Genomic DNA, 16,573 nt, shown 5'->3' with positions numbered 1-16,573 from the left:
ATAATATTAAACAGAGCTGCTATTTTCCTTTCAATCTTCATCCACCTAACATTTGCGGCCTCATCTTTCCAATGTCTAGATAATTTTTTCATTTCAAATGCAAGATTATATAATTCCATGTCTGGAAGAGCGAGACCTCTGTAATCACTCAAAGCTGTGAGTTTTCTTAGTCCAATTCTTGCTTTCTTACCGTTCCAATGAAATTCTTTGATTAGGCCATTATATTGTTTCAGAAATGTATTGTCTATTATTATTGGAATCATCATTGATATATAATTAAACTCTGGAACAACAAGCATTTTAATAGTGTTAATTTTTCCCCATAGAGAAAGATTCAATAATTTCCACTTATCCAAATTTGTTTTCAATTTCTGTAGTAATGGCTGTATATTTATTGAGATGACGTTATTCAACCCCGAGCATAACCTAATTCCTAAATATTCCATTCCATCAGGAACCCACCGAAACTGGAATGGAGAAAGAAGAGGTTGTAAACACCCCTTTGATACAGGCATAACTTCTGACTTTTGCCAGTTTATTTTGTATCCTGATAATTTTGAAAAATTATCAATAGTAGATAGAACCTTCAGAACTGAAGAGGATGTAACTCTAAGAAGAAACAAAATATCATCAGCAGACAAAAACATCTTGTTCTCTTCAGGACCATGTATAACTCCCCCAATACCCCTATTTGTTCTAATTGCAGCTGCTAAAGACTCTAGGAATAGAATGAACAACAGAGGGCTCAGAGGATCCCCCTGTTTTGTCCCGCACTTCAAACTAAACAATGGTGAGACCAGTCCATTTGTTAAAACTGCTGCTATGGGATCAGAGTAGATAACACTCACCCATTTAATTAGACCTTCACCAAATCCAAATGCTTTAAGAGTGTATTGGAGGAAGCTCCATTCTACTCTATCAAAGGCTTATGGGCATCCAATGATAAAGCAGCAAATGGCACACTATTATTTTTGTTCTGCCACATGAGGTGCAGAAGCCTTCTTACATTATCGGATGATGTTCTTCCCTTCTCAAAGCCTACTTGGTCAGAGTGAATCAAACATGGTAATATTTTTTCCATCCTGAGGGCAAGAACTTTAGTCAGTATTTTGCAATCAATGTTAATCAAACTCACTTGCTTGTTTCTTATAAAATGTTAAAAAGACTTTATTATATCACCAGTGCTAGTTTTCAGTACACCTGTCTCATCTTTAATGGCAGGTATAGTATAGTGAGCTTCTTCTTCTTTTTTTTTTTAAAGCTGCCTGGCTAAAAGTTTCCCTGCTTTTTCTCCACTCTCATAGAAATTGCTATTTAGTCTAAATAGGGCATATTCAACTTTTTTATTGTATATTTCATTTACCTGTAGCTTTCGATCACAAATTTGCTTCAATATTGTATCTGCATAATGTGCTGATAACCTCTTCTCCAGTTCTTTAAGCTCAGTCTCCAAAGTTAGAATCTTTTTTGATTGTTCTCTCTTTTGCTTGCTACCATTGGCAATAATTTTACCCTCATAAAGGCCTTTATGTGGAGGACTAAAAGTGGCAAAATTAAAAAAATAAATACATCATTAAATAATTAATTAAATATGGCATTAATTAATTAATTAAAATTGGAATTAAATATGTCACTAATTAATTAAAATTGGAATTAAATACATAAATGTGGTATGAAATATGTCATTAATTCATTAAAATACCTATTCATTTTAGGTTAAAAAAACATATTATTATTTCACTAATTTATTAATTATTTTATGGTCCTTGTGTTGCAGTGGATCATGAATTTATTTTATCTGTCAACCTCGCCCGTCAAAGTCGGTGGGCGGATCCTAACACCTGATTGGTTACCCTGCACATCAAGTCAAGGCAAATCGATTCCAGGTAATGGATTGATGCAGAGCTTGTGAACACATTCAGATACACTGGGTGGCGCTATTCACCTCTACGTTGGTTTGGATACCCTATTAAACAAAACTTTATTGGCAACCGCTAAGGACTCGGTCCTCTACCCCAAATGTAGATACAGCGCCGTGCAAGACAAAATTCCCTTTAGCATTTCCTTTTGCACCTACTCGGCGCGGTACGGCTCGCCACTACTGTACTGGTCTCGGTTTAGTTGTTTTTCCATTACACTGTACCACCTCATCGTGGGTGGAGTCGTCATAGCACGGCGGTCCGAAAGTCCCTTACCGTCACTTGTGTGCGACACAAACGCAACACAACAATGGACATGGCGGCAATGATACACCTGCTGCTCGGTCTGTGGCTTTCTGTCAGATTCAAAGTAATAGAAGTTGGAGAAAGCTGAGAGCGGCGAGTCGAAACACTCAGGAGACACACAGAGTTTGGGAGGCGATGCAGCAGTATCAAGTCGAAGACGAGGATATGAACTAGACGACATATGAGGGTAAGCTAATGCTAGTTTGCTAGCTATCGTGTATCAGTCCTGTGAACGACCCTGTAATGGCTGCAGTTTAATGCTATTAGGTATTAAAATATGTATGCTGTGTATGTGTTTCAGATGGCTCTTATGAGCCTTCATAGGATTTACCTGAAGCAGCAGCACATGAGCCTGCAGTGGCACAAGGTGTAAAGGAGGAGGGCAGAGATGTACAGGATGCACTGATGCAGTACGTGTCATGCAGAGGTTAAAGGTTATTCTTCTTGTTATACTTCTGTTTTTCGGTCCCCGGACCGCTATTGTTTTCTTGAATGCAATTCTGACAATAAACTTTCGTACCTTTTGCAGATGTGTCTATGCTATTGTTTTATTTGTGAAGGTTAGCAAGATTAAATGAGAACTTGAACGCCAAAACATTAAAACAGCTGTTCTAAGAATATTTCAGTTTGATAAATCAGTATTGCTTTGGTGTAATTCAGTCAACGGAATTATGAACCATGAAGTAGTTTGTGTTAAAACATGTTAAATCCCATTAAACACAGATACATTATTAGGGAATACAGAATTGTTTGGTTCAGACTGTTGACTCTTTTCCTACCAGTGTCTTAACAGACAAAATGAAAAGTTACGATGCAGTCACACAAGTCACAAAATAGTTTATTAGTCAGCAGCAAAATCAAAACTATTTACAATGTGCAAAGTACAAACTGTGGTGGGCCTGTCCTACAGTGGAGGGCTAAAAGTAAAACTATATACAACTACAGGTGCTGGTCATATAATTAGAATATCATGAAAAAGTAATTCAGTAATTCCATTCAAAAAGTGAAACTTGTATATTATACTCATTCATTACACAGAGACTGATATATTTCAATTGTTTATTTCTCTTAATTTTGATCATACCTGAATACAAATGAAAATCCTATATTTGGAATGGTTGAATATTGAAGACACCTCTAATCTGCTAATAAACTCAAAACATCTGCAAAGGTCTTTAAATGGTCTCTCAGTCTAGTTCTGTAGGCTACACAATCATGGGGGAAGACTGCTGACCTAACAGTTGTCCAAAAGACGAGCTTTTTCATGATATTCTAATTATATGACCAGCACCTGTAAATCTCAAGTCTTTTGGAGGTGGACTTGCTCACACTCGCCGGCTGCCCACTACCTGCCTCAGCACACCCAGGAATGACTGGTTGAAGGCAGTATTCTGGGCCATCTCCTCCGCTGCAAGGCCGCTTCATTCTCTCTTGCCTCGCTGAGGAGCAACTGGATGTTCTCATCATGCTGGGAATGACTCCGCTCCTCCTCAGCCTGCATCTCCACAAGTACGCTTGGAAGGTCCAATTTTCTGTGGCCCCTTTTTTCTCTTGCCTAGACCAAAGACAGAAAAGTGATCAGAATCAGCTTTAATGGCCAAGTATGTACACAACAACAGTAGTGCAAAAAGCAGAGAATGCTGTTCATGGTGAAAAAAAAAACCTGTACATGTCCATTGGAATACTGACTATTGTACAGGTGTGTAGGAATGGCTCAGCTGTTTATTACAGTGATGGCAGTAGGGAAGAAACTGTTTTTGTGTCTGGTGATTTCTGTGTACAGGGATCTGTAGTGCCTGCCAGAGGGGAGGGGGGAGAACAGTTTATGTCCAGGGTGAGTGGGGTCTCTGATGATGTTTTCTGCAGTCTGTACTACACGCTGTAGTCTGTTTCTGTCCTGCTGTGTGGCTGATCTGTCATAGGAAATACATCTTCTGCTGAGCCTTTTTCAGGATGAAGTGGATGTTCGTCTCCAACTGCAGGTCCTGAGAGATTGTAGTCCCCAGGAGCTTGAAGGACTCCACAGCTGTGATGTGATGTGTTTAGCCATCCGTCCACTGATTTTCAATCATGATCATGTCTTTGATACTGTTACTTTAATAAATTTTTGGTACTCTTTAACTGAAGCACAAACAGTACCTCCTTCACCACAACTAAAACAACGTGGTGTGAACTTCGTTTCGTCTTGCGCACATTTTGGAGTTGCTAAGAACAGCTGTGTTTTCTTATTTCTATGTATACTTTCATCCAGCCATTCAGTTTCAGTTACCTAGTGACTATAAGAAGAATGGTTGGAATACTACACTGCACCAGAACGTAAATTAATTAGTGACTTACTTGTTAAGTCAACGGAAAAAAAATGCAGCTGCACGTGTTCTGTTTATGTGTCACTGTAGCTACATGTAGCTTTCATCAGGCGTTCCTGAGCTGGCATGCTGCACAGTTTGCATTTACACCTGCCTGAATTATTGGTCATTGGACTTGCTGTTCTGATCATGCTTGAAGGCATGTACACCTGCAATAATAATAACAATAATGCGAAAATCAACCATGGTCTCTGTTTACCGCGTCTTACTGGTGATAAGACGTTGCTGTGACGTGCTGGAGGTTGATGTTGACAGGGTCGGTGTCCGAGCTGGTACTTCGAAGCTGATGCTGGAGAGGAGGCAGGGGAGCTGGGGGCTCCATGACGGAGGTGGAGTAGGCTTCGCACGTGGAAAGGGATTCTTAAACAGAAATAAACACTCACCCTAAGTACACTAAAAACACCGTGGTTGACCCACGCTGGCCATTGTGGTCCTTGGTGGACCGATAGTCACTTTTGAGCTTTTTCAGCTTCTCCCCACACTGCTTCTGTCCTATTTATATACAATCTACTGTATATGTGGGCGGCCATCCGCTCTGAGACCTCCTGATAAATTTCTCCGTCCAGCTCCCTCTGTATTCTTTGGTCTGCCACCAAAGACAGAAAAGTCTCGACCTCTTCATTCACCCACAGTACAGGTCTGGGTGTCATAATAAAATTTTGAAGAACAGAGAGTTCCATGAAGAGCAATGCACACCGTCGCTGTTTACAGTTTTTCAATGCAGGGTTTTGTTTTCGTGCCTGAGTCGCTCTGTGTGTCGTCATTCCCTGTCCAATCAGTGGCCTGCAGTATGTAGACGTCACATTATCGGCTCATCTCAGCTCGCTGGGAACCTCAGCCAAGAAGGTGCTGAAAACAGTGCCTGGTACCAGGCACTAGTCCTGATGGAAAAGCTCACAAACAAAGACAAGCCGAGCCGTACCGCTCCGAGTAGATGCTTGTGGAATCAGGGCTAAACAAAGACGAGCCGAGCCGTGCCGCGCCGAGTAGGTCCTAAAGGAAAAGCCCTTGACACTCCGAGCATCACTGCAATTTGACAGGCTGGTAATCCACAAAGAACGTGATGTTCCAGAACTTCCCTCAGTATGTCAAACGCCAAACGCCCTGGTCCCTGTGTGTGCTCCTGTTGCGCCCTGGTACCAGAAAAGCGGCGGAGCACTTCCTCTAAATTTGCAGTCACTCTACAGTCAACATCTTGGTCGGAAAGTGCGGAAATAACTTCAGCAACTTCAATAAATTCCTCTGCTTTACACGCTACATGCTCGGGGTCAGCAGGTCCTTCTTCCACATGCTCTGCAAGGTCTAAGATATCTCTCACCAACTCTCTAGAAAATTCACGGCGATCCTCCATCAACGCAGCTGCCATATTTAGAAAGACTTCTTCTACTTCCGGTTTCAAGGCAAACCAAAGCAGTGGATTAGACTAGATTCGCGTTAGCCCCGCCCACCGACTTTGACGGGCGAGGTTGACAGATAAAATAAATTCATGATCCACTGCAACACAAGGACCATGAAATAATTAATTAGTGAAATAATATTATATGTTTTTTTTACCTAAAATGAATTGGTATTTTACAGAATTAATGACACATTTAATAACACATTTATGTATTTAATTCCAATTTTAATTAATGACATATTCCAATTTTAATTAATGACATATTTAATTAATTATTTAATGATGTATTTATTCATTTATTTATTTAATTTTGGCACTTTTAGTCCTCCGTACTTTGATGCCTCCCAAACTGTACCAATATTTTCTGTTGACCCAATATTAAGTTCAAAGAAACTATCAAGCTTATCTTCTAATAATTTAAGAAAGTCAAGGTTTTGTAATAAAGACACATTTAGTCTCCATCTGCTCTTTCTAACTACTTCCGGTTCCAGAATCATACCCAGGTGCACTGTAGCATTATCTGTCAATGCTATTGGTCCTATGGTACAATCTGAAGTATTTTCAACCGAATTGTTACTATTAAAAAATAATCAATTCTAGAATGTGATTTGTGTTTATGTGAATAAAATGTATACTCTGTTTCTTTTGGACTGACTACTCTCCATAAATCATCCAGCCACAATGACATCTACTGGACTTTTTTTTAGTGTAATATACCTCAGAGTGGTACTTAATTAGTGGTAGAGATGGCTGAAACAAGTGGAATTAAGCAAAACATATTTTTCATTAAGATATAGTGAGTTAAAATGTGCTCTACCAAATGGTTGAGCAGAACGTTAAAGGGTTAAAAACAAGATGTGCCATTATGTTGTCACAAAACACAAACAAAAATGATGCAAACCTATTTTTAAGAACAAACAACTGAAATAATTCAATAAACATGAACTTTCCTAATCCCATAGCAACCCCCCTCTGTTTAGAGCGAACCCTCCCATATACACGGCCCATGTGACACACGAGTGGTCAGAGTAAAAGTTTACCTACAGAAGTCTGTCTCGGAGGTCCATATCCAAAAACACAAGTCACACATGGCAGAATTTGGCGTCCGGAATTTCCTTTAAAGCCACACACTACTGCAGTTCCTCCATTGTGTCCTCCTCATCATTGTTTAAGAAGGCCATAGCTTGGCGATGGTCAGTAAACTTCACTCGTTTGCCCCTCCACGTAAAACGTAACTCCGCTGGGTATGCCAAGGTGAAGCGCACATCCAGCTCACTCAGCATCTGTCTGGCATCAGTGAACTTCTTCCTCTTTTCTGCAGTTTCCCTGGTCATGTCAGGAAAAAATGACAACTTGCCCTTTGCAGCTATAACAGCTTCAACTCTTCTGGGAAGGCTGTCCACAAGGTTTAGGAGTGTGTTTATGGGAATTTGAGACCATTCTTCCAGAAGCACATTTGTGAGGTCACACACTGATGTTGGACCAGAAGGCCTGGCTCTCAGTCTCCACTCTAATTCATCCCAAAGGTGTTGAGGTCAAGACTCTGTGCAGGCCAGTCAAGTTCATCCACACCAGACTCTGTCATCCATGTCTTTATAGACCTTGCTTTGTGCACTGGTGCACAGTCATGTTGGAAGAGGAAGGGGCCAGCTCCAAACTGTTCCCACAAAGTTGGGAGCATGGAATTGTCCAGAATGTCTTGGTATGCTGAAGCATTCAGAGTTCCTTTCACTGGAACTAAGGGGCCAAGCCCAGCTCCTAAAAAATGCTGAAGCATGTTAGCAACATTACTCAAAAATGGACTGAGGGATTTGGTTGAAATTTTCAGGGAGGGTCAGAAATGACCCAAGGACCAAGTGATTCGATTTTGACAGTGATGCGGCTTAAAGTCTGGATCCACGGATTTCTTAAGGATTTCACATTGAGATAGCGGCACGGCGTCTGATAGCGGCACAGTAACCATGGCAACAAGTGAACGCTACCTCGGCGGCCTGCTGACGATCACATGATTGTGATCCTACTACAAATCCACCGCTGTGGACGTATCGGAAATGATACAAGGAACAACTGATCAAACTGTGGGAGTGTTTCTCATTCCCATCAATTCCCGCCACCCACTACGTATTTATGTCATGCAATTCAGTATGTACACATGCATTACACAGGCCTGTGCAAGGTTAGGTAATGAACAGTCTTGGTGGAGTACTGGCTCTCTCAGTGCTTTTCTTGTTAATTGAAGTGACAAGCCGTGAGTGTGTGTGTGAATATGTGTGTGCCAGGAAGTGAAATTAACTTTTTAAGCCGCTGACAGATATTTCCAAATGTGATTCATTCAATAGTAATACTGCTAATTTCCCACCATGGTGTGCCAGCTTTTGTGTAAATGGGTTGGAGCATTAAAGAATTAATTTTGGAATAAATATTGTCAATTACAATATTGAAACATGTGCCATACTATGATGAAAATGATAGATGCTACAGAGAAGCTGACCTTTTTTTAAACTTGTTGGTGATGTGTATTTTTATGTATGTTGCAGACTCTCTAAGCGATGCATTAAAGGCTATCAGTGTGAGTACAGAGCTGACTGACGAAGAGCTCAAGTCTCATTTGGATATAGTGTTAACTGCGCTGCTAGAAAAGAGTAAGTGATGTAACACACTTGCACACATGCACACACAGACACATGCATGCACACACGCATGTGCTCCTAATATTATGAGTGAGTGAACAGGTTTGTGTTCCCGTACTCCATCACCAACCCTGCCATTTTTTGGCTGAAAACCATTGTGGCAGACTTGAAGGTACTGATTCTCATTCTGGTTGCTTCACACACAGCTGCAAACCACTGCAGTTCACGCTGAAGGTCACAGTCTGATGACCACAACAGAACCAATCATCTGTAAAAAGCGGAGATGTGAACCTGAGGTCCCCAAGACCGTTCACCATCCTTACCCCAATTGAGCCTTGAGAATCTGTCAGTGAGTGTTCTCCATAGCCTCTACAAACTCCTCCTACACCCACAAGTTTTTGCTTCTGCAACTGCCACAGCTGCGGCCCTTTTAGTCCCCTGGTACCTGTCTGCTGCTATAGAGCAGCCAAACAAGCCCAAAAGGCCTCATTCTTCAGCTTGACGGCCTCCTTCACTACTGGCATCCACCAGCAGGTTTTTAGGTTGCTGCTACGACAGGCACCAGTGACCTTCTGACCACAGCTCCTTATAGCCACTGTAGCAATAGAGGCTTTAAACATAGCCTACTCAGATTCATTCCCCCCGACCTCCCTATGGATGCAGGAGAAACTCTTTCAGAAGTGGGAAAACTGATAGTTCACAGTTCACCCACACGTTTTGGGTTCACCAGGTCTGTGCTGCAGTCTTTCCCTTCAGATCCAGCTCCCCGCCAAGCAGTGATCAGATGACAGTTCTGCTCCTCTCTTCCCCTGAGTGTCTGAGACATACGGCTGCAAGGCAGATGACATGACTACAATGTCAAACATTGGCCTCACGCCAAAGGTCCTTTGGTGCACAGTAGACTTATGAACCACCTTATGTTCAAACATGGTGTTTTTACGGTGAGTCCATGACTCGCACAGAAGTCAAATAACACGACACCAATTTGAAGACCCCCAGGAGAACTATGGAGTCCCTGGGCAGAACCCCTTCCAGGACACCATCCAGGGACTCCAACAAGACTCTGATCTGCTCATTCTTAAGTGAAGACTCCAACTTCCGAGTATCGTCACACCCGCTTGATGCCTCTCATCCTGGGTAGCTCTGTAAAAAGAGAGAATCCAACCCCTTTCCAGAAGTCTGGTTCCAGAACCTTTACCTTTGTCAAATATAATTTGTGAAAGAAAAAGTCTGAATGGTGCAATAGAGAAAAGACAAGCTACAGTATATACCCTTTGACTTAAAGTCTGTCTAAGGACTTATGGTGAAAACTTAAATGATCAACCTAAACTCAGCTGACATACTTCTGGTGTATGCTGTAATATATTATTAGATATCTTGACACTGCGATCATTCTGAACTAATGCATTTGTGTGTTCACAGAGAAAGATGCTGCTGTTGAGACGGTCAGAAGTGGGATCCTACCCACACTGGCTCAGACCTTACGGAGTAAAAGCAACCTGAGCTGCCAGGTGGCTCTGGTGGTAGCAGAGATGGCACGAGAAGGTAGAATATTGGCACAGTTATTAGTTGTTATATTGCATTGATATTTCATGAGCAATAGAAAAAACAGCTCTGAAGGCTGAATTACAGAGAAATGTTATATGTAAAAGGATGAATCATAGCATTTGACTGCATAATGTACAACCACCTTTAGGGTTTGATTCGACCCATTTCAAACATTTTGCACTGTGTTTCAAATAGCACTGGCTGAAGCAAATATAGAGTACATATATAATGCTAGATGTACTTTAGATGTAAAATATGTCACAGTACAGGGAAGAAAACATTTTTTATTCTTTATGTCATCTGTGATTTAAAGTCAATATATGTAGAATTATTCTGATCTGTGAGCTGCTTTTAACTCTGTCTAAGTTACATCCAGTATTACCTAGTAATAGGTAATACTGGATGTAACCTATTACTAGGTAATAGTGCCCCCAACACTAGATAATACAGTCTTCCACTGTATCTTTTAGTACTAATTCTGTGGCCACTATAGCAGGACATTTTCAAATTCTTGAAATAGTGGCTAAATATAGCTGAAACTGTAATTGCTAGTTATAATTGTTTCCGGTCTATAATCAACAGCTAGTGTTAACAGTTAATGCTTTTTCTGCACCTTGTGTTCCAGTACTGTAGTATGAAAGTATAATACCATGCTGCATTAAACCTGTAATCACTGGTACAACAGAGTCCAAGAGAATAAATCCTGTCCGTGTGTGTGTTGTAGCTGCAGTCAGGGAGCCATGCATCCAGGCAGGCCTGGTGAAAGTGCTGGTTCCCCATCTAAAGAGCAATGACCAGGAAATGCTGCTGAACACTGGCAGGGCCATTGGACGCATTTGCTTTGACAACTGTAAGTTGGTCTGACAGGTCTCGCTCAGTCAGCAGAGTTTGATAATGGTGAACAGTGTAATATGAGACATGATGAGTCTGTGTTCTTTTGAAGGTTACAGAAAATGATAGACATAAGGCTGTCTTTGGGTTAAGTAGGTACCATGAATGTGGCTTATAATTCTCAAATGTAAAACTACTTTTTACTATCACTTGATCAAATTTTCTGCATTGTGCCAAAGTATTATCTCTTGCATCAGCTACATGATTATAATTACAGTCAACCAGTGAGATCAAGGAATGAAAATGAAGCTACAATGTTTTTTTTAAGACATAAACAGAATCTGCAACAGTCTCAGTTCTTGGTGTCATGGATTTCACAAGATGCAGGAAATATTCCTTTGACATTCTGTTCCATGTTGACATGATTGCATCACATTTCTGCAGATTTGTCAGCTGCACACTCATACTGCCAATCTCGTGTTCTACCACATCAAGTCCCACATAGCCAGACCAAGTGCTGTTGAATAAGAGAGTTGTGAGAGTGCCATAGACTTCTGTCATATTTGGAGAATACGGATGGGATGCGTTTGATGGGGACATTGACATTTCCAGATACTGATGTTGACATTTCCAAAGTTGACGAAATAACAGCATTTTTTGACATTTTAATGCATCAACTGAACTCTAATCTAGTTAATAGCAGCATTTTATAAACCAGCTTTAGTTGATGTTTATCATGAGACATAGCTAGTTAGATTCTAATTGCGGTTAACTAACATGAGCAACGCTTCACTATCTACCACTACCTGAGGTCAGCTGACCTACATTATCTCAAATTAATTTTAAGGTGTTGACCTTAATCGCCATCCAGTGTTTATCTTTGTCTATTAGTGTGATTGTTGACACCAATCCAAATAGTCAACCTTTTTGAACATAGGCAGTTGGCAAGTTCAATCAGTATCATCAAAATGCTTCATCAGATATGAGCAATCGTTTTCTACAGTTAAATATGTTTATATTAGCAACACTTAATTGCAACTGTTAGTACACTTGATCTCAATGTCTGCTAGGTAGCTGAACTACAGAACATGACTAGCTTGTATCTAGCAAGGGTGTTCCTTACACTGTTTCAATTATGACATAGTTTTTTATGATGATGATGATTATTATCAGTTTATATAAAAAGGGACCATGTACAATTTTAAACATAAATGTTGCCATTTGATGTATTGCACCAGAATTAGCTTTAAGCTAATTTCCATCTCAGTCCCTTGGCAATGAAGTATTTGTAACGGGTGATAAGTTCAGCCACTGAAACTTGGATGATCATAATAAAAGGTTTGTTTGAGGAGACTTGTAGCTTCAGTTCATCCATTCTGTTGGTAATGGATTTGTTAGATTGTTATTATAATGCTAGGTAGCTGCAATTTGTGTAGTTGTTTCCTTAGCCTGGCAAGTTGTTAAGTATTTCTGAGGCTCAGGCACAGGAAAAGAGCAGACGAACAGGTGCAAACACAATGATTTATTTACAATAACAAATGGAGACAGGAACAACAATTCCCTATGATCTAGTGTCCAGAAAGGGAAACAGATACAGTAACTAAACACAAAAGAGCTAGAGTGCCCCTAATCGCAAGCGGAATGAACAATTAGTCACAACAACACAAGGAGACTGACCCACGGCAGGCACAACCTGGGCAGGAGAGCTAGGAACTATAACAGCCAAAGCTGAGGAATAGTTGAGCAACTATACTCACAGAAAACTAAGGTAGAACTCGAAGCTAAGGAGCAACTATATGCTCACAAAAGTACAGAGGAAGAACTGTAAATGAAGAGCAACTAAGCTCACTAGTAAAACTAAGGTAGAACTCGAAGCTGAGAAACAATTAAGCTTACTGGAAACAATGTTCACAATCACTAGATTGTAAACCAGAACTACAAATAAGAGTACCGGGTGAACCCCTCACCAGTTATAAGGTACCACAAATAAATACTAACCTATGACAAACGTTATCCTATAATGCCTTGAATCAGTTCGTGTTGGGCCGTACTGTCGGCTAGGGTGCTAATGTGCAGGGGGCTGGGGCTGGGGCTGGTGGTCGCGGCAGCGACGGCAGATGTGGATCGGACGGTGGACAGAAGAGTGACGGAGATGATCCAGAAAACAGCTTGGAACACAGAGGTCTCGGTGAGTCCAAAAAGGCAGGATGGTTCGATCACCAGAGCAGGTGGGGTCTGGACTAAAAAGAGCAAAAGCAGAATTACTAAAGAATCAATACTACAAGCTTGGCTAGAGTGAACGAGTAGCAGACTAACTGTGAGCATTCACGATCTGGCGTCGAATTGATGACTGGAGTCTGAATATATTGTGTAGAGGTGGATGACTGATTGGTATTGGCACACCTGTTCCTGCTTCTGCTGATGCCCAGGATTGCTCACACCTGCCGCCACTGCCACAGCACACAATACCTAAAAAGGAAAAACACACACTCACACCTTGGGGGTAGGTCTGGGACGGCTCGGGGAACTTGGGCCAGGGTAGGCTGCAGAGTAGCCATCTTCTGTGGTCCTCTGGCCTGCCCCCTGGACGCCTCGCCCAGCCTCCCCACTTTTAATGCACCACATGACACTCAGGGTTACAGTATCACGGTGCAGGGATAATGTCTCCAGTCTGGGATCGGGAGACATATTAATAGGGAGTAATGGGGGAGATCTCACTAATATGGCCTCGCTGGTGGGACCCGGCCCCCTTATGGCTATGGGGTGGCGGGGGTGGACCATCACCCGTGTTGCTGTGGCTGGGGGGTCCCCGGGACCTGGGGGCTGTGGTCGGGGGGGTTCTCCTGCGTGCCCGACGGGTCCAGGCTGGTGCGGTAGGCGGGGTTGGGGTTTGGGTGGCGGGTGGGTCCTCATGCCCTGGGCCGCCTGGGTCGGTCTGGGCGCGCAGGGGGTGTCGGTAGCTGCTCCCTCTTGTTCTCCGGGTTCGCGTCATTCACGGTGGCCCCGGTGGCTCTCTGGGGGCGCCACCCTGTGGCTCCTACGGCCCGGGGGGAGGGGTGCCCTGTTGGCTTGGCCCTGCCTTGCCATGATTGCTGTTCTGGACTTCGGGGTTCTTCACACTGGCATGTTTGATCAGGTCTCGCCAGCTACTGCCGAGTCCCATTTCAGCGAATGATGGGACCCGCCAGAATGTGCTGAGAATCTCTCCAGACTCTCTACCCTAAACTCATTCTCTCTTGCACTAGTATCCTTTTCTGGCCTATTCTATTCTATTCTATTCTATACTATCAAGACATCCACAATTATGGTGCTCAGTACTGTTTGTTTAATTATTTATTTATTGATTTTCTTTTTCTTTTGTGCTGGTTTGGTTTTCTTTTCTTTTTTCAAATTTTTATTTATTTTTTTTATTCATTGATGGACAGTTAGTAGTTGGGAATAACACACCACCTTACAATCTTTAATTGCAATAGCACCGCCTGTTAATTTCTATCCCTGTTCATCCTGTTCATCCTGTTGGTCCTGTTCGTCCTGTCCAGTCTTTGTTTCCCCCACACATCACTGAGGTGTAGCACTGCCCTCCCTGGCTTATAATAGGGAATTCTAATAAAGAATATCTGCTTAGCTTTCAGGGAGGGCCGGTGATGGTCACACACATGCACTAAATATTAAAATATTTGGCTGCAAGACTAAAATATGCATCGAACTCATACAATGTTGACTCCCCTTTTGTGGAGTTAAACAATGAGAACAAATGCAGACAAAAAAAAAAAAAGGAAAAACAAACAACAAGAGGAGGGGGGAACCCTAGCCACAGCCTGCCGAGGCAGGCTTGACAAAAGTAGACCGGACCGGCAACCTCACTTCTGCTTCCTGCGCCGCCTCTGTCTCTGGAACCCGACGGCATCAATAACAATCCATAGAAAGCCCATTGGTCTGGCTATGTCCTCAGGTATATTGTCTGAGTGCAGAATTTCACTCATAACGGCCTGATTACGCTGTAGACCTATGATCAGAAGATCATGTTGGTTGTAGGTGTGGTTTCGCCATCTTAAAACAAATATAAAAACAAAAATTTGGTTAATTTCATAACACGAATCATAATGTTTTTTACTTGAAAGCAGTTTGGATCAAGCATTATTGTCTCAAATGTTTTGTATTTAAAAAAAAAAACATTGACTTGACCTGACTATCCACTTTAATTGATGCTGTTCCCACTGCAACTTCAGATTTCTGTTCTTGGCTGACAGAAGTGGAACCTAACAAGCCAGGATATGTAGAAAACGCATTTGCCTGTGCTACAATGTACAGAATATGTGGATCATGAAAGCTTCTTCTTCCAAGCAGCCTGATCCGTTCTCCTCTGACCTGCTTTATCAAAAAGACATTTCCATCTACACTACTGCTGCTCAATGCACAGCTTTGTTCATCATCATTCTGATTAAGTTCTGGAGACTGCTGCAATGGAAATATGATTACATCAGTAGTTTGAGAAAACCAGCCTGTCAACAATCATGCCAAGTTCCAAATGACTGACATCACATTCTCACCTTTGAAGTGAAGTAAATGTTAAAACAGTATGTCTATATCTGTCACTTTAGCCCTGAACACTTACACTCTCCCCCCTCTCTCTCTCAACTCTTACCCAGCATACCAGCAGGAGCAGTTAGTCCAGAGTGGTGTCATCCCTAGACTGGTGTCAATAATGAAGGAGTATCCAGAGAACGACCCGCTGGTCAACGTCTGCCTGCTGGCACTCTGTAACCTGGTGGACTTGGGTGATTATTAAGTGATTGTATTCATTATAGTAATTATTTATTAATGAACTGTGATTTCAATCACAGTGTCTCAGTATTTAAACATGGTATCCACAGCTACAGGATTGCCCTTTTTGAGTTCTTGATCAGCTCTACATTTTATATGTATTCTCCATGCCTTATTTCGATGGCTCTTGTCAGTCATGAAACACAGACTGTCCAACACTATCAGCCATGTATAATCTTTCAACAATTTGACAGTATCAAGAGAATTCAGGGAGAAGAATGAACAAAAAAGCACTGATCTAACTTTAGTCATTTTTCTTGCCAACTCATCTTATCGTGATGGGTGACACAGTTACGGCTTACACAGTGATACAACCAGGGTAAAGCAAGGAAAGCTTGTCCCAGAAGACAGCTGGCTAACACTGTTAAATGTATAATAATAATAATAAAAATAATATTGATACTGAAACTCTTCTCAGGAAGACGGATGGGAAATGTGCCATTTCAAAAAGCTACTGTGTTAATTTAGCTGCAGACGTCAGATATATGAGTCAGGATAATTAGTTATTTCCAGCACTGTCAATGGTTATAGACCTCTGTGTTTGCAGACTCTGCAAGGGAGGCCCTGACAGAGCTGGATGTGGCAGATGTACTGATTACTCAGCTGAAACGTGCTCCTGATGCTGAGCGCAGACATGTCATTTTGGAAATACTGGGCTCACTGGGCGAGAGTGGTAAGACACACAGGGTGCTGCAGGAAAAAGGTTAGACAAAGGAAAACGTACTGATGAAACCTCTTAAATTTGTCAGA

At 41.8% G+C, this 16,573-nt stretch overlaps 1 protein-coding gene across 9 annotated transcripts in view; it reads left to right on the top strand.

Annotated features, from left to right (window-relative positions):
* si:dkey-191g9.5 (rap1 GTPase-GDP dissociation stimulator 1) overlaps window positions 1-16,573 on the top strand; it is a 34,395-nt gene that overhangs the window by 4,926 nt on the left and 12,896 nt on the right. For 3 of the 9 annotated variants that reach the window (XM_055018310.1, XM_055018308.1, XM_055018309.1), the window contains exons 2-7: window positions 1,778-1,886; window positions 8,528-8,632; window positions 10,043-10,165; window positions 10,893-11,018; window positions 15,649-15,777; window positions 16,371-16,496. In XM_055018310.1, coding sequence (XP_054874285.1) covers window positions 1,784-1,886; window positions 8,528-8,632; window positions 10,043-10,165; window positions 10,893-11,018; window positions 15,649-15,777; window positions 16,371-16,496 — 712 coding nt within the window. In that variant the 5' untranslated portion in view covers window positions 1,778-1,783. Of the gene's footprint in view, window positions 1-1,777; window positions 1,887-1,930; window positions 2,636-8,527; window positions 8,633-8,692; window positions 8,970-10,042; window positions 10,166-10,892; window positions 11,019-13,905; window positions 14,952-15,648; window positions 15,778-16,370; window positions 16,497-16,573 lie in introns of those variants that run through there. The other 6 variants (XM_055018313.1, XM_055018312.1, XM_035944732.2 and 3 more) reach the window with 6 other exon arrangements.

The sequence above is a fragment of the Amphiprion ocellaris genome, chromosome 16 (assembly GCF_022539595.1).
Source record: "Amphiprion ocellaris isolate individual 3 ecotype Okinawa chromosome 16, ASM2253959v1, whole genome shotgun sequence".
Lineage (NCBI taxonomy): Eukaryota > Metazoa > Chordata > Actinopteri > Pomacentridae > Amphiprion > Amphiprion ocellaris.
This window is presented reverse-complemented; position numbering and strand designations above follow the sequence as displayed.